General features: G+C 32.1%; 1 protein-coding gene across 4 annotated transcripts in view; it reads right to left on the reverse strand.

The window, feature by feature from the left end:
• The window catches only part of LOC125057267 (zinc finger protein rotund-like), a 113068-nt gene that overhangs the window by 6223 nt on the left and 87044 nt on the right, over nt 1-19801 (reverse strand). The window contains exons 1-2 of one of the 4 annotated variants that reach the window (XM_047660856.1): nt 17959-18520; nt 15794-16335 (exon numbers count right to left, since the gene is read on the reverse strand). The exons of the other annotated variants lie outside the window; for them this stretch is intronic. Of the exons in view, the coding sequence (XP_047516812.1) occupies nt 15794-16198 (405 nt within the window). The 5' untranslated portion in view covers nt 16199-16335; nt 17959-18520. Of the gene's footprint in view, nt 1-15793; nt 16336-17958; nt 18521-19801 lie in introns of those variants that run through there. 4 annotated transcript variants of the gene reach the window in all.

The following is a 19801-nucleotide window of genomic DNA, read 5'->3' on the forward strand; positions in this document are numbered from 1 at the left end:
TTTACTAAAATAGTTTAAACTGGATTGATGTTATAATTTAAATTAAACATTTTTAATTATGATAACAACTACCCTACATATATTGTCTATGCTAATTTAGTAATTAAAAGATAACAAAACAGTAAGTTGCTATCCAGAACAAATAATTAACAGATACAACATATTTACTACAATTTTTCATTTTAAAAGTTAACAGTGAAAAAGTTAAATAACATTTAGATTAATATTTTTATAGAACAGTGGGCAAAGGGGCAGGAGGTTCACCTGATGTTAAGTAATACTGACGCCACCCATGGACACTATCAATGTCAGAAGGCTCGCGTGTGTTGCTGGCCTTTTAAGAATAAAAGAAAAAAATCTAACCATAACTACGAAGTTTTTCAAATTTTTCACGTTAATAACTTTTTTATTTTATGTATGTTTGTCTAAGTTCCTGATTTGTTGGAGTTTCAGTTGCTTCAGTTTTAGAAGATAGGGTTTTCGTACTAACTACTAGTCTATCACTATTTTATATTGTTTAAAGTACATTTTACATAATAGCTTATTTTAATGCATATTAAATATCTAATAACTACCTCAATTATACAGTTGTAATCAGGCGATAATAAATGCAGAAGACGAATTGAAAAATGTATTAAAACGACAAGACAGGAAATAAAGTGAAAATTCAATGTTCTATTTGAATATTTTAATTGGAAAACGAACATAACATCGTTTATTATGTATTATTTCACCTATTTGTTTTAAGGATAGCTAGCAAAAAACTGCATTTAACAAAGTACATAATAAAGAACCATTTATGTTACCATCATAAATTGTACTTAGTCTCCAATATCTGCATTGTTTCAATTTCTGGGTCTATTACTAAATATTTATACACATCTATATCTCGAACTAAACTTATAAAATATTTTTGAAGTTATACTTTTTTAGGTGCGTTATGAAAAATTGATGAGAGTGAAATTTTACGATGCGCGGGCACCGTGACACAAAATTAACAGAATGAAGTAGCCCACGGAAGATGCTACGGCATTGGACATAATTTAAAAACAACATTCGAATAATAATAGAATTTAATGTAAGAGAATAATAATAAATATTTATATATTTAATTTTTCAAATGTAAACTGAACTTTATTGACTATAATGACTCCTTTTCTAATCTTTGATTATTTAATTGTAATTAATTATTTGCATGCAATCAAAAACTATTTTTAATAATTCCAAAGAAGTATAACTTCTTACGCGCGTACATAAGTACACGCACCCTTTTTTTCATAGAGAAGAGTTGGTCGGTGACACATATAGATTTTTATGAGATACCGGTTCGTCCTTTTTGCTATTAGCGAAGAAGCAAGTGCTAATTACACAGATAGAAAAACGTAGGACCAAAAGTTTGAGGGCTTATATCGTTTGAATAAAACAAAAGTTGGAAAGAAAAATCAACAACCGTCATCCGCCTACACCAGGACAGCGTGGTTCATCATTCACATCCTAGGTTAAGTCTAGTTGATTTAAATAAACAAGAAACCTTATACCACATTAATTTTCAACGGATGTATTTTAACTGCTAACCTTAACCTACAACCTTTCCAACCTTGAAATTAATTTAAAAATAAATAGACATCTTCAAATTCATAACCAACAATTACATTTTAGTGCTATTGTGTTCAAGTAATTAACTTTGAAAATCCGGTTTTAAATATTCAAGTTAATTATATTTTCGATGATTTTTCGTTTAATTCAAGTACGTAGTGAGTTTGTGAGATAATGCTCGAAACATTTTCAAACTTCCACACCTACTTAAAGTTATTTACCGATTATAACAGGGGGCAAATGGGCAGGAGGCTCATCTGATGTTAAGTGATACCGCCGCCCATGGACACTCAATGTCAGAAGAGCTCGCGAGTGCGTTGCTAGCCTTTTAAGAGTTGGTACGCTCTTTTCTTGAAGGACCCTAAGTCGAATTTAATTAACGAATGCTAAACATAAAATAATTAATTTGAAATTAATTAATTATTTGCGTTATTGTAGACAGGGTTATTTATTTGCAAACAGCAACCTGTGTTATTTATTTACTGTAGAACAATTAGAGCACGGTTGGCCTAGTGGCTTTAGGGTCCGACTCTCATCCCTGAAGTCGTAGGTTTGATCCCCGGCTGTGCACCGATGGACTTTCTTTCTATGTGCGCATTTTAAATTAGCTCGAACGGTGAAAGAAAACATCGTGAGGAAACCGGCTTGCCTTAGACCGAAAACGTCGACGGCGTGTCAGGCACAGGAGGCTGATCACATACTTGCCTATTAGATTAACAAATGATCATGAAACAGATACAGAAATCTGAGATCCAGACCTAAAAAGGTTGTAGCGCCACTGATTTATTTAGTAGCACAATCAAAAATTTGCATAATTATGCGCTAACTCAAAAAAACATTTTATCCAACTAAAATGCTTTATAGTCACATTATAAGCCCCTAATGGTTTTAGCCTTCATTAGATTTCTATAACCCTTATTATATCATAAATAAAAGTAAAGGCCTTAAATACGACAAAAACGCCAATGTCACCAACCATGCGTTAAATATTGTCGCAATTCAAAAAACCGAATAATCTAGGTAAATAGCGAGAAATCGGTCGATTACTTAATCGCAAAACTATCGATTCGATATACAATAATCGAGTTAGGGAAATAATTAAGAAATATGTGTCGTAGTCTTTGATGCACATTTATTTTGAAAATTATCAACGTTCAGTTTCGTGTGTAACGAGAGTTTAAATTAATATACACCTATATCACACAAAAATTAAGTAAAATCTTTTAGTTGTAGCAATAAAAATTAGAAACGTTCATTGTTTAACAATCTTTGTGTTCTTGTGTTTAGTTACATACTATACAGTCCCTACGCAGTTGCACTTTGTGATTTTGCGATACATGCTGTCATTTCTAGTACGGGATTTCGTGTTATATGCAGATGCAGAGAGAATAGACAACATAAGAATGTCTTTAATAGTTCGAGTAGTCTATGACACCACACGTCAAACTCGGAACTTGGAATGTTCTCAATTCAAATTTTTAAATCGAACGCCACGGGCGGGAAGCACGTGTCAAATGAAAAAACGTTATTATAAAGTAACCGTTTTCCGCCACTTTGCTGTAGAGAAGAAATGACCAAGACCCACTTCAAATCCATGAAATCTACAAACTAGGCATGCGATAATAATCTCTATTGCTCAGATATAAGATCTGTATTAGCCGCAAATAGTTCAATCAGTTTTTTCCGCTTTTGTCACCCAAGCGTCGGATAAAAAGTTTTGAAATCGTGCACCAGAATAAAAAACCCGTTTAATATTGGCATTGACGCCGTACTGCGGATTTAAGCGTGAAAATTAGTTTTAAAACGTTAATTTTACGTCGCGAAGTGCAACACGTTTCATCTTTTGACTAAATTCGTGAAAGAATGTTTTAATCTATAACCAATACCTTCTGATGGCGGCTTCGATAAAAAGACACGAAAACAACGAATAAGAATTCTGTCCCTGCTTTGATGTCTGTAGATTTAACACTGTATTTACATATTCGAAGATACATAAAAAAAGGAAAACTACAAAAAAAATGCTGTATCTGATATGTTGTCTTATGCCTTTACTTTGTATCTACATATCCGTAGAGATATTAATATTAAATTACAAATATGTATGTTTATGGTTAAAAAAAATTGTGTTTGTAATATATTATTTCTAAATTACTAACCATAAATATTAAGGGAAATTATAACACAAAACAAAATTGGATCGATGGATCCCATCGTTAGTTTCGGTTCCAGGATCCATTAAGATTTCCGCCCGGTGTCCTGAGATGCGCGGGAGCACTGAACTCATCAAAAACGAGAGAGCTTTAGCGCCAATCATCGATCAACGTATTTTGCACTTTAATACAATAAACGACGGTACATATTTGCATATTTTTGTAATAAAGGCTTCTTTTTTGTATGAAAACAATATTGATTTTAAAACCAGGAGCATATAGTTGAAAATTGCTTGACGAGTTTCCTATAATTGTACGAGATATCCATTAAAAGCGGGTCAAACGAATTTGATATCAATGTGTATGAAAATATGGTCTTCAATCCCAATTAAATTATATAATTTTCGCAGAATGTGTTGAGATTGTTTGGTATCACTCATTTTTATAGTGGTTTCGAGATAATGGTATTGATTTACCACTAGGGTATCTTTAGAAATCTGTTATAGTCAGCATGATCCCAGGGCTATGCTATTACAAGTTTAAAACTAAAGTATGAAGCTGGCTATATTGGAGTAAGAATATCTTTATGCATTTTTATATTAGCCAAAACTAATTATTATCGCATAATAATGGAAGTAGTATTTTTATTTGTGTTGTTTTGGTACCTATTATGACTCTCGGGGACTACAAATAATTTATTACTCGTGTTTTGGTTCAGCTGATAGCCAAAGAGCATAATGGTCTCGTCTAAAAGGTTTTCAAAAACGAAACGAAAAATAATATAGTTTATTAATCTATTATATATATAATCTGTTATTAGAAAATTATATAATATACGATATAATAAGTATTACAGTCGAAAGTTGAACTTGACAATTTAATATTATATTAAAGAAAATAAATAGGTATTTATAACAATACGTATAAGATGAATCTCATATAGAAAGCTAAATGATACGGACATGTTGTGTTATTTTTATTATAAATATTTTTTTAAATCTCATTATATAATTAATCGAATTTCGTTCAGTTTTAATAATTCAATTTTCTTGTACCATTGTATCTGTGTACCTAGCGTTGGCAAGCTTTCATAAAAAATATATTTGTTAATAACCTAAAACGTATATTATGCAAATTTTAATAACACAATGAGAACAATATTTTATTGTGTCAAGGTATTAAATAATAGTATATTTATATAGATAGTATATAACAGTGTAAAAAGTTGGGGTATGAAGATTGGGGAGTGGACAAGGGGCAGAGGGTGACCGATGCAGATGCTGTGATGCACACCTGCCGTTGGGCGATCGCTAATACGAATATTTAGAAGCTGTATTTAAAAGTGTTAACTTTTTATGCTTGCCGAAACTCATGTGGGGTTGTAGCGTCACTGGTTTATTTGTATTTTAAAACTATGCTGTGATCGCATTCGCAAAATGTCATGGAAAAAACGGGCAGACTTAAAAAAAATATTTTTGATGTAACTAAGTTGGTAACTGTTCAAAATTTGACCTCAAAGGTTTTAGGTTCAAAGTAATAATTAAACTAATATATATGTAGGTTTAAGATTTAAGTTTAATTCATAAAAATAAATGTTAATTAAGTAGAACATTTTCCAGCCAAAGTCTATAAAGAGTGAAATCCCACGGATATTAAATATTTTTCATAGCATTCATGAAGATACTAACAATAGCATCATAGTCCAGTACATGAATAGCGAAACACCCCCTAAACAGATGCACAGAATCAACTAAGCCAATATATAGAAATCGATAAATCATCGAATTTCAAAAGCGTTGCACAATTTGAAGGAAATCACAAAAAGTTTCCGTGGATCCGTAAAAATCGTTCCCACGGGATGTTAAATAATTCTACCGTTGAAATACACACTCTATTTCTATTATTTATAGTTCAATATTGCTTTGCGCAAACTAGAATCTTTTGAGATAAACCATTTTAGTATGCAGTTGGCTTGAACGATATGCCGTCGAGGTAAGGTCGTATTTTGTTTGGTTCCTCGTCTGTTTTGTCAGGTGTCACCTGCAGGGTCGTGAGACAGGTCATAACATCCCTCTTAGGACATCCTGTTCGAATTTCTTTGACATTTCGCGGGAGTTTTTTGGCTTATGCAATTTTAACTTCCTGCTAAAGTTACGCCCGAACGCAATAATCAATCCACAATCTCAGATTGAAATAAATCTGAGATCAGACCGTGACAGTCGATCGATTTCCTATCATCATTTTGAAGGTATCTTTGAGTACACAAACTAAATAATAGGTGATATTTACAAAAGCCCTGACCCTAAGAATTTGATCGCGATCCTTCGGTTCGTATCGCAGTGCTATAACCCCCGAACCCAACAATCAATCCACAATCTCAGATTAAATTAATCTGAGATCAGACCGTGACATTCGATCGATCTCCTATCTGCATGCCAATAACCAAACCCTACGAAGACAATCCATTTTTGGCGACGGATAAAATTCTCTTTGTCGTCCCAAAGGAAAGAATGTTCAACATTAGGTTAAGATCTTTCTGGAATTTGCTGTAAAGGCCATACTGAAAGTTAAGTAAATAGGTAGTAGTGTTTAATCACCCGGGTTACCAATACCATATCCGTAAGTTATTTAATACCTCCGACGACAACATAGTCGGGGAATTTTATAGAAAATATTTATAATAAAAATAAAGTATTATAAAAAATTTACTTAAAGAAGCATCTAGATTATTTAATTTGAATAACTTTTTGTGAAAGTGTATGTTATTGTTATTATTTTTATATTATAAATTGCACAGCATTTTTCGGATCAGAAATGTAAATGCTAATTCTCATAAAACACTATACAATTCAGTTCACAATCATGGCATACTAAAGCCTGAATCTTCTCCTCCCCACTCTAGTAGAAGAAAACATTTTGACTTAAGCATGACCTTGTCTTTAGTACTAGACCAGATGTTGAGAGCTAATAAGGTTTCCGAACAGGTGACATTAATATGGGTCAAGATGTGCAAATGGTTGGACCACCGTGATAAAGGATGCGCAATTTCATGGGAGACTGCTTAGTGTTGAGCTTTTGGCAGGATACTGTAGTTCTAGATTTACAGATGTTTAAAAGGCTTCTATCACATCTGGATAACCTTTTTTAGTTAATAATAACAGATGTATTAATTGGCTTCCTTAACATTTGGTGTTTGGGCCGATGATTTGAGGTTTTCAAGTTAAACGAGCTGTGGATAGTTTTAGTAATAAATAACACACTCTCTTTACTTATTAGTACTTAATAGACTTAAAACATATATTGAGAACTCATTTTAGATTGGACGATTGTATGTTGTCAATGTTTTATAAATACTTTTATATTATTAACTAGCTGATCCGGCAACGTCGTTTTGCCATGATTATCATTTATAATAAAAAAATAGGGGTTGATCGTAGAGGGATGAAAGTTAGGGGTTGTATGTATTAAATAAAAACAGAAAAGAATATCTAAAAATAAAAATAAAAATTTTAGGGGTGGACTACCCTTAACATCTAGGGGGATGAAAAATAGATGTTGTCCGATTCTCAGACATACCCAATATGCACACAAAATTTCAATAGAATCGATCAAGCCATTTCGGAGGAGTTTAACCACAAACAGAATTTTATATATTAGATATATAATAAAAGTTATAGTTTTTAATATTATACGTAAATTTCTTTTGCAAATATTGGTAACAACAACATAGAAATTAAAAAAAAAATACTTTTAATATATTTTTTTATTACTAAGACAGCAATATAAATAATTTATTATATCGTTACTCTATTACCCCATGTGGTTAATGCTGCGGAACGAAAAGCTTCTTTAAGTTTAAATATATCACAAATAATATTGATATTATAGTGAATTTTGAAATATGTGATATTTACGTAATTTATATTTTAATGTAGTATTTGTTAATTTTCAATTACTTTTCGAAAAAACTCGTCACAACGTTTCGCGAGCTGATTAAAATTGTAAATTTAAAATAAATTACTGTAAAACTGCATTATTTATTACAGTGTTTATTTAAAAAAACACTTTTCACATTGTAATAAACACTGTAAATGTCGAATTACCTATATTTACCCCATTTACATTACATAGAAGTAAGAATATAACTGTCACTTATGTCCTAAGTTTAAGTTTTTGTGAGAAAATAAATAAATAAAGAATTTACATTACATACCCATCGTTATTATATATTATGTAGACTGTGACTATCATCTGAACTTGTAACATAGACTACAATTGTACGTCTTTCGACTTTGAAAATGGAATACAACCGTCCATCCCCAAGCCTTTTCTAGAATGTATAAATCCTTAATATGTTTTTATTATACAAAACATTGTCATAATCTAAGGATTATATACAGAGCTACTATGATATATCATTATAAATGTATGTAGAATGAATTTCCAGGTACTGAACTATCAATAAATTAAAGGATAGATAAACGTCTTGGTGTCCGAATGCTTATCTATGCTAATTAAGGATTGAGGGTACAAATTTATATGTTACCCTTTAGTTTTGACCTGAGAAATGCTAGGAGAAGACATCACTTATGACGATTTAACAATATATACAGATGTCGCACGAAAATATTTATTATAATTCAACATCTCAAAAATGCAGACTACAAAATATAATGACCGATTAGTTAAGAAGTGTTTTGAGGTAAATAAACGAAATTTTTAGGTAGGTAACGATTGGATCTAAAGTTGGTATGTATTTAATTCTTTAACTAAAAAGTTTCGACTATAACTCTGAGTAAGATTAGCTTTGTAAACGTATACATTTGAATAACGGCCAAAACTATGTTAAAATTGTTTAAATATAAGTGTTATTGTCATCCCCGAAATCGATCCTGCGACCCTAAAATTATAATTTATAGTTCAAACTAACCCTTTGGCGTAATTAATTTAACCCTAATGGCAAGTGCAGGTCTCGCCTACAAACCACCAAGTCATCGGCTCTGATGAATTTATCGAACTTTCGGGGTTCTTATGTATCATTTACATTTACTATATTATAATCTCACATCGACTTTTTAATCACGAATCGAACTAAGATCGAACGAGGCGATCACCGAGGCGGGGAAGTTACTGATAAAAATATTTGATGATCTCATTACACTTCAGCTACTTATATGATTATTTCTTATTCTTACAGCTAACATAAATTATATATATAATATATATGGATGGAAAACATAATATATACAAAAAGGTTTATTTATTTATTTACACTTCGTTACCATAATATAAAAAATCATACATATAAAAAACGAAAAAAGCAGGTTACATTAGTGATTAGGCAACGGGCGGCCTTATCGCTAAGAAGCAATTTTTTCCAGGCAACCCAAAGGTTCAAACATTTACAAAAGGAAATATCAATAAAAAATATTTTTTAAATTAAATACTAAGTAATAACAAATTCGGCTGTTTTGTGTGTTTTACTTAGTTATTCAACGTTTATAGTTATTTAGGTACACACACAGTCTTATCATATAGGAAATAATCCTAGACGTAAGTAAAGTTAATGGAATCTCAGTTAATTCTCTACGTTTTATATTAAATGCAGCAAGTGTAAACTATTTTAATGCATTCGAGATTTATTACCGCGTTATATAACGTATGCTTGACGTAAGATGATGCGCGCACGCCGCGACCGGTACCAAAACTGCTTGGCATTGAATTTTACAAGGTCACGCTAAAACGGCACGTCACAAATGCGTTGATTTTAAATTAAATTTATGGTAAATCTCTGAGACAACTGACACAATGAAATAATTACATTATTTTATTTATTTTTTTAGCTATTTGATTAATTTGTATAATAGGTTATGTTTATAAAAAATCAAATGGTTCTACGTCTACACCTTAGACTGTTGCAGTTATATTATAAAGGTTATGTAGCAATCTGCTACGGCGTAGCACAGTGTTATCATAAATATACGTATATGTAAATAAATCTATATAAAATTAAATATGTTGTTAAGCAAAAAACTCAAAGACGGCTGGACAAATTACAGTTATTTTTATATATTCCTTCAACGCTGAGAAAGGTTTTTAAGGACGTTATAATTGGAATAAATACACGGAAAAACCTAAAAACCCGTTTTTATTCCGGAAAAGGGAACAGTCTCTATGCATAGAAAGATGTTCCATATGTTGGTTCGTAGCTACCAACTAAAAAGGTAGGCTAAAAATCATATTAATGGAAAACGAAGTTCTCAAGGGCGCAGAGGCAGCTTGCTTATAAACTGAACAACCGACTATTTTCTCTCTGTATAGTATGACTGTCTAATATTTAGTCTTGACTATGACTTGTAGTCAAGTTACTAGAAATATTAATACGAGTTAAGTTATTTCCCGTTATTCACTATAATTAGATTACTCATTATTAACATATATATCTTAATCAATGTAGCAGTGGAAATTTCCACTCTGAATGATTTTTTTAAAATTATGTATAAAACTAAGATTGCACCATTTTTGGAAGCAAAATATATGTAGATAAGTTAAATAATTTATTAGAAATATTTATTCATCGTGTTTCTGCAAATATTTTAATATGGTAGATAAAGTAAAGTATATATTAAAACATTGGCAAATGCTTCATGTTTATTTCATCATAAGAAGAAACTGGCTTTTGGGTTTCTAGTTTCTAACAACTATATTATAAATTAGGTTTTGGTCTAGGTAGATTAGGTAATGAAAGACAATGACATATCCATAAAACTAAAAAGAAAGGATTACAAGTCATGAGTTCTATCATGCTAGCATATGCCTACTAAACATGGGGTTTAATTAACACTCTTTACAAAATAAAATAAGTGTATTTATAAGTCAAATTAAATTCAACGCAAAAATGCCATTTAAAAGACTGAAATGGAAACATAATAAGAGAACAAAGGGAAAAATGGACATAGAAAGAAAGGGATATGTTTCTGTTTGTTGCCTTGTCTTACCTTGCTTCTCTTCTCCTTCCCAAGGATACTAGGGAAGCAAGGGAAGACAGGTGAGGCGTTGGGAGGACGACATAAGAAGGATAGCTGGGGTAAATGGTATGGAATGGAAACATCAACATGGCGATATTTGGAGTAGGCCTTTGTCGAGAGACAAGCTCATTAGTTGTAAAAGTGAAGGAATTTTTGCACCTTTGTCTTTTTATTACCCAAATGAGTCGAAACCATTTCGGTACAGAGAGATAAAATGGAAAGATCGCTTTAAAATCTATCAAACGATCATCGTGTACAATCATCAACTAAATCAACAAGTAATATTGAAAACCCAATCTTAAATAGATACCTTTTTATTTAGTGGGCTACTCATATAAAAGCAGATTAATTTAAGAATGATTAGAATCGTTCAAAGTGACACTAGACAAAACAGTATATTATGGTGATAATGCTCAATATTTTCTTGGCCAAATATACAAGTTCTTTTGACTTCATGACAAGAAACCGCAGTAACTTAATATCGTAAAACGATAATATGGTTAGAAGAATGTATCTACGAAATGTGTTGTTTGACCAACAGTCATTACGTTTGTATTTCTTTATTAACAAAAAAAGTGAAATACAGGACAGGAAGCGAATCAACCTCAAAACCTCGCTGTCATCAATATTTTTTCTCTGTTTGACAGTTTCGTTAACAAAGACTGGGCTTGGTTGTGAATGACTTTATACTATGCATTATTTTTTAAGTTTTTTAGTTTAATTGAAGTGTAAACTTCTTTAGCGGCGTTGTACACTTTTTTTTTGGAATGGGTAAAAATTTTTAAACTCGCGTCAGGACACGTGACCTGATAGAAAATTCGTAAGACGGATGGAAAGTAGATAGCTGGCGCGGCGTATTAAAAAAAATATAAATTGTCATGTTTGTGTACGATAGCGCAATAAATAAATATTGTATTCTACCATATAAATGATAGTATGTACTTTTATACTGATAATTCTTTAATTATCAGTATAAAATTCGTGCAAAATTATTCCCTAACCATTCCAAAATATCAAAAATGCACAACGTTAATATTCAAGTTTTCACTTCTGCCGGCAATCCCGGAGTGCAACCCGTCGTTTTTTTTGTGTAAATTATTTTGACATATGTGTCAGAATTGAAAATTGATAATATTTCAAATAATATTATTGAATAAACATTTATAGATATATGTAAACATATACATTTTCATTTAAATTCGACTAAAGAATATGATATATAATGACCAAAGTAATGGTTGCCCGGAAGATACCGCTTGAAAACGATAGGCCCGTTGCCCTCCAATTATTTAAGTGTTCTTATTTTAAATAAACCTCCTGTTGTACGACACAAAGAGAAAAACCGCTTGTACAACTACTGAGCGCAGATATCTGTGCGCTTTAGTTTTACATAATTTTTGACAGGTTATCCAGCAATAGGCCCGGTTAGTTTAAGGAACACGAAAACACCAAGTCACTCGGCCCCGGAATGCCGTGAGTAGCCCACGGCGTCTCAATAATTATATCACGAATATGAGATAGGGGAATCGCGTGACCAGGCCACGATTAGTATAATTACGTTACGGCCCAAAATGGTGCATTATTTCAATTGTTTGTGTATTATGATTGCTGTGGAGATGTCAGATTTTTAGTCTCCGATACAAAATGTTAAGTCATACCACAAAATGATTTGCGTATTTTATAGGCATTTGAATTTGTGGTATTTAGATGAACGTTCTAAGATTATTGAAGATATAGCACCGCGGGAATGATTATTATAGTCTTTTTTTAATGCTCACAAAGATTATTTTATCCATCATTATTTTTTATTAATTATTTTATTTTTGATTAATACTTCTTTTTGATACATGTGTCTTTACTAAGACATGGAACATTACGACCTAGCCTAACTTAGTGTCCAATAACGCTACTAACAGTCTCTATTAAAGGCAAGACACCTTGTTCTTGTGTTTTATAAATTAATATGATGATTCAAACAATAATAAAATGACAAATCTGGTGCACGGTGTGAAATACGTGCAAGATTGTCATATCAATATGTTAAAAGAATAACAACGTTAAATCCATAAAAGTCAACTGTTTTTCCAAAAACAAAAATGAGAACCAAAATGTTGTTCAAAGAAAAAAGTCGTTGATATTTCTTTAATAATAAAAATATTGCATTTATAATGTACGTACACAAATATGATATGCCCGAGAAATATCAACGTAACGTAATAAAACTTTTGACAATCGCGTATTATATTTCTCTATTAAACTAAAAATATTATTAAGGCACTTAAACGGCTACGTTGCTTTATATAAAATACTTGGAAGATTTAATTTGTATTACGCAATCATATTTATAAATCCAAACTGCCAAAACGACTATGTTTATAACTACTTTTGACTAATTACAGACAATATAATAACAAACAATTTGTTTTAAACTTTGATACAGCCTTACACTATACCTGTGGGCAAACAAACTTACATAAATATTGCTTTATGGAAAATTAACTTTATGCCTTGAACTTACAGATCAATTTCGGTTTGAGCAACTTCAAAGATATTTTGGTAAAAAAATCTACGTCCGTAGATGACGCAATACCTAACATGCTAGTAATGGTTGGTGTCAATCAAAATTACAGAGTAAATTCGGTTGTACGTATACTCCGAGAAATGCCAAACCATTCTCGACCTTATCCCTATCAACTCAGGGACAAAGTACTGGATTTGGCAGCAAAAAATAATATGAGATTCTAAGAAACTCGCATCAAGACGTTAGCTAAAGTATTATTATCTTGTTTTATTTTTATAATTTTCGATATGATTTGCTTTACTACTAAATTTAAATTTCGAATTTTTAAAATATTCATAAGTACCAAATACAGATTAATCATAAGCGATTATTCAAAGCGTTATAACCTAAGATTATAACATTGAAAAGGCCAAAGAAGATTAATTACGGAACATAAAATTGCTATTCATTATCATATTAGTAATAAAAAACCTAAATTACGAAAAACAACGTGTACCTGTTATGTAACTATTAATTTCGTAAATAAAATACCTATCTACTCCTTTTTAATTTTGCAATCGATACTAGATTTTATTACTCTTTAAATACTTATTTGTTTTTCATTCGAAAAGTCAATGAACTCATAAAAAAACTCTAATTAGATTAATATGTTGATACAAAAAATATTCAAATGACAAATCTGGTGCACGGTGTGAAGGCCAGTTACGTTTTAGATTGTCATATCAATATGTTAAAAGAATAAGAACGTTAATTTTGTAAGTCAACTGTTTTTTTTTTTTTCAAAAAAAAAATGGACCCAAAATGTTATGAAAAGAAAAAAGTAAGTAGTTGATATTATTTTAAAAATCCTTGATAACAATATACGTACGTACACAAATATGCCAAAAAAAGAAATTAGAACAGTTATCTTTTCCCTACGTCAATATATAATAAAAACTACTAAAAATTAATTGCAATAATTAAAATGTGACTAACCAAGTAAAAAACACGATTTCGCGCGCAAATCGGTTGCGCTGAGCGTCCGTCGAGAAGCCGAATTCGATTCAAGGCCGCATTCCAATTTCAAACCATTGTCAATGTCACCATTCGGAGCACATGACAGATGTTGTTTTTGGCGCGTAAGCGTAATTTTTAAAAAGTCTAGCGCTAATATTATGAAATATGCAATAGGTGTATCATATAATAGTCAAAATCTTATTAGTTTTTACAAGTATTCTCTTTTAGGTAAAATTATGTATGTAATATTCAAAATTTGTATTTCAACTGGTTGTGACACAATTTTGTTATCTAAAAGTCGGCTGCTGAACGGAAAAATCAGAAATTTAAATCATACGTATAAAAACAAAGAAAATTCAGATTTATGATAATTTGGGAGCATCAATTTTAAGGTCATATTTTTCTGTTACAATAAAAATCTTTTTTCTTCGTGCGAGTAATTTTTGTATCATAAACTAATCACGTTATATAAAAATGATACTGTTTATTATTTTATCATAACCCACTGTAGTTAGGGAGTTTTATCGAGACCTTGCTAATAGGTCGTGGTCTCAACTTATCGGTAGAACTATTCGTATAAGACACGGAAGGGTATATTATTTGATAGCTTAAATGTTTAGGTAACAGAACCCTTATCATTTAAGCATTTGTTGTAACACAACCTCTTTAGTCATGTCTTATTTTTTTTTTATAAACCCTCATCTTCAGTAACTGAAGATAACAGGAAAACCGCGTAATCAAAGCCAAATTTAATTTTAATTAATAACTCGAAAATTACCATAATTAACAAGCTTTACGATAAGCATCGTCCCGGAACAGCGAAGCATCATTCAATCCCAAACGGCGCAGACGCTAGGTATTGTCCTATACAACCTCCAAACGACCTGCCACGTGACCTTCAATTGCAAGGTCTATCGAAGTTAGGTATGATGAAGAAAATATATTTATAATTTAAGAAGAAAAAAGTGAATTCTAAACAGCGCCAAATCAAATAGATCATTCAACTTAATACAGTACTGATAAGATCTTATTAGATGATCTGTTTAGGAATCATTTATTGTTGCAATAAATAAAATAAATATGTTCATGATACAATTTTAAAGGTCAAACTAAATATTAAAAAGTTGTATTAAACAAATAAATTATCTACACAAACAGTCACACCTAACACTCGAAAATCGTTGAATTATTTTGATAGTGCGCCTGAGCACTCTCGAACATAAAGTGGATATTCAAATTAACTTTAAAGTTCGTACAGCGTATAATGATGTCTAGTTAGAAATAAGTGTGGAATAAGGAAGTACTCGACACGAATACATTAGGTTTGTTGCCGAAATAAAGAGAATGATTTGATGATAAAGCGCTACACGGAACCACGTTTGCGTCGTGATCTTCACAAAGATTAATAACGAACAATGCTAAGCCGAATATTAAAGATGACGTCAAGATGAAACTTCCGAAGTGTTCAAGGATGGTTTTCATTAACTCTAATTGTAACTAACCTTCTCTTCTTGAAGACTCTGACCCCCATTTTCTGATAGCGGCGTTGATGGAGCACTGTACCCTTTCGGTCCCTCGTCGTGCGGTGTCATGTGTCGCTGGATGTCATTCTCCTGGTCGTTATGACCTCTTAAGTCTTGAAGACCATTTTTGAATTCAGATAATCTTAAAACGGACGGTTTAATTTCTGGCATGTCATCGGGATGTTCGTATCTTCTTAAGTCTGTTAGGTTCGCTGCTAAATGTCTGTGCGTGTCTAGAGGTGGAGGCACTCCTATAGATCTCAGGTGTTCTATACTTCTATGGATATGCGAATAATTATCGACAGGAATTTCCGCCATTAGAGGCGAGTTATGATAGTCCAGTCCGCCATCAGTCCTGTAGTCGATTGTCCTTCCTTCCATCATCTTTTTGGCTTTTTATTTCTATCTAAGTACTTTAAATTTTCAGTATCTACGTATTTGGCACTATCTTATAAATATAATCTGTCACAAAATCCTGGTACGTTTGTTTGTCATGGAATATTTCGAGATCTTCCGTTTAACTGCAAAAATATTACGTATTTTCTTTAATAATATAAAATTCAAATTAGGAATAATTTATTCGAAATGTTGACTATTTTTGAATATGCAAACTGTAGGTACAATTGCGGAGGAAATGTTTTAGAATAATTGCGATTTAATTTGAAAAGTTGTCGGACGACTCTGTCCGGTTGTTTGTCTATTTAAAACTAGATTTGAAGAGTAAAAAACTTAGTTTTTTTCTGAAGCAGGTGACGAGCAGTCGCGTAGGTTGTGTCAATGATCTAGCTCCTAGCCCACATGCCATATCGAATAAGGCTTTGATAATCACATTGCATGTACAGACGCGATTATATGAAACTATATTATTTTTCAATGGTGTGATTTTATAGTCTTATTATTTATTAGGGGTATGAAATGAAATTTAAAACTTTGTTAGCTATACTGGATTGATTTGAAATAAATAGTTTTGATATAACTTAAAGGTTTTTATTATTTAGAATTAGAATTCAATGTTACTTTTTTTTCAAAGAATAATTAAAAAAAAAATACTTTTTTTCAACGACATTTTTTAAAATACATTTTGTTCGTATTTTTTTTATTTAGGCACACTTTTCTTTATGCCTGTACTTTGAATGTCCGCCATACACGCCTGTCAAAGATAATAATTGCGCGCATAGAATACAACAACGCGTTGTCTTTAATATAATCCTTTAAGCGATTTTTGACCTTATTTTCAAAATGATAAAGGACTCTTTTCTTTTATAGCAAGTAACATGATATTAGAGGTAATTTGGTGATGCTTTGTACTTGGGGGCCATAGATTAGACTTAGATTTGTATACAGGTTTCGTAGGAAGTTCTTAAGTTATAATGGGCACTTTGAGTAGTAGGCACCTTCTAGATATGAATTTCAGATAAGAGTAATTTAGCGAATAACTTAAGTACTATGTTGGGGTTTGTATTAATTTAAGTTGGCTAAGACACTGCTTATTACAATATAATATACCGATTTATTTTAAGATTTAAAATATTACTTTGGAAACTAAAAAGAAGAATAATAAAGAATTTATTCATGTATTTTTCATTGTTGGCCACTTTAAATGCATTTGGAAGATTTCGCGTCAACTGAAGCGACAAGGTTATCTGACAATAAGTTTTTGTGGGATTTAAGTAACTTTGTCGCGATTTGTCATTCAATGAAACATTTAAAGATTTATCGACAACTTAAAATAGTTTTGCTGCCACTAAATTTTGCTTATTAAATTACTATAAAATCACACCAAATTACAGTTTTCTTTTTAAACTACTTAGCTAAAACGTTGATACAATTTCTTTTCATTCTACATATATAATGTAGTATCAACAACATTTCGAATAAATCAAAAGTACAAATTAATAAAGCAGTAATCGGTTCCCCCTTTATTATTATATCTACCGTTATCTCTAAACAAATAAACTTTGAAGTAACATAAAATACATTGCAGTGTATTTCCGTATTAAGTCTGGGTCTCAAGGTCAGACAACCGGGGACTCGAAGTTACATTCGTCTTATCGAGGGAGATAGGTATTACGTAAAAATTCCCTCTCCCCATGCCACCCTCAGAAGGGGAACCGACAACCACTAATTAAAAAAAACTAACATACCTCTTATTTCTATCAAAAAATCTTCAAAACACCAACTTTATCACCATAATAAATCACAGTTTGTTCCTATCTAAAATGTCACTAAATATCACATTAAATACAGGTAACACTAATGTCACAACACGTAAGGCAACTGTCCAGCGATATCGCCAAAATATCTATAAAAATCCACGTGTTCCCGGAAAATAAACATTTAAAAAAAGCCGGCACAAAAACGTCCTGCCTAGCCCCGACGAGAAATTATGAATGCCGAGCGTCGTTGCTAGGATCCAAATTACGAGATTTTTTTTCGCTTTCAATATTTTTGTGTGCTGTGTTTTTATTTGGTTTATATGTGGGTAAATCCACACGTGATTGATGCTGTCCCTGTCCCACGCACCGATTTGCGCGTGCACCGGCTTGCAGTTGAGATAACTCAAGACATGTGCTTCTACTAGCCGGCGTTTCTGAATATACTTCGAAAATAAAAATTAAATACAAAACAGCCGCTCGACCGACTTTAGAGCGACGCGGCAAAAACGAGACTGAAATTCAGATCTATAGTAGAAAAAGTGAACTACACCGAACGAGGGGTACACTAACACATAAAATGAAAAAAATTACACGGACGCTAACATCGGCACAGGAGCTTAAAAAATCCGGAGTGGGGATCCGTCTATTCTATTCGCTTGAATAGCGGCGTCTCGTTCTAGCGGCGTGAGGCCGCACGCACACAGAGACACGGTGGTTAAGCGAAAAAAATGTGTACACATTTTTTTATAATTCACGATTTTTATGTGTGTAAGTGGGCTCGGCGCAAGCGAGATGGCAGCCGTCCTGCGCCCCGAGGCTCTAAGTGGGAGCGGGAGGGAAGACGTCGCCACGTGCTCGTCCCTTGGTATTAAATAATAATTAAAATGGCTACAAGACCGGCGATACGAGATACTGTTCGGTAGACGATTTTTTGGCAGAGCTTTTGCCTTTTTTGTTGAGCTTTTTGCGGAATCACCGCGAACGAGGTAATCCGCGATATAAACGGCTAAATGAAAAAATATTCGGCTGATTGACACATAATTTAGTGAGAAATGCGCGCGGAAACTCGCGCCGAATAAAAAAACCAAGGACGCCGCGCGAAAAAGAAGTTATTGATTAAAACAGAGCTTGTCATTGACCAGACGCAAATGAGGGTTGTTAATATTATGCAGCGGTAGCTAAGGCGGGAATCGATCTTGCTTTTTTAACTCTCCGTGACATTAAAGACGCTGCGAAGATATACGACTATGATAATCGAATCTTTATTACGGCATGAGTAGTGACAACTTTTTGAAAAACTTAAATGATAATCGTTAAAAGTTGTTTACGAATATTTCGTTCTAAAAATAATATTACATGTTTAATTGGATGTCATTCGAAATGTCAATTTTAAATTGTATTTGCCTACACAGTAAATATATATATTTTAACAAATTTAAATGTAAAACGCCTAGAAAAATCACAAAGCCGCTTAATGAGAATTTTGTTCAATTGGGTTGGGTCACGCACTTGGTTTAGTTAATACGTTTAGCTTGAAGCTTTTAGCTTTGATTCCCGGAAAGATAAAATATATTTTAGTAAGACCTAGAAGGTCTAAAGAGGTACTAAAATAGACAGAAACGTGTCTATTATGGACTAGTTGATATGATTTCTTTTTCATTTTCTCAAGTATTAACACTTGTAAAAAACAGTTCCACCGGTTTTAAACAGCTTTAATTATCACAATTACGGAGTGTACAAGATTATAGGTGTCGCGATGTTTCGCGTGCTGTACAGTATGGTCACGAGATGATTAAACTAAAAAATATTTAAGAGTATTATAACTTTAAGC

This window comes from Pieris napi, chromosome 16, assembly GCF_905475465.1.
Source record: "Pieris napi chromosome 16, ilPieNapi1.2, whole genome shotgun sequence".
Lineage (NCBI taxonomy): Eukaryota > Metazoa > Arthropoda > Insecta > Lepidoptera > Pieridae > Pieris > Pieris napi.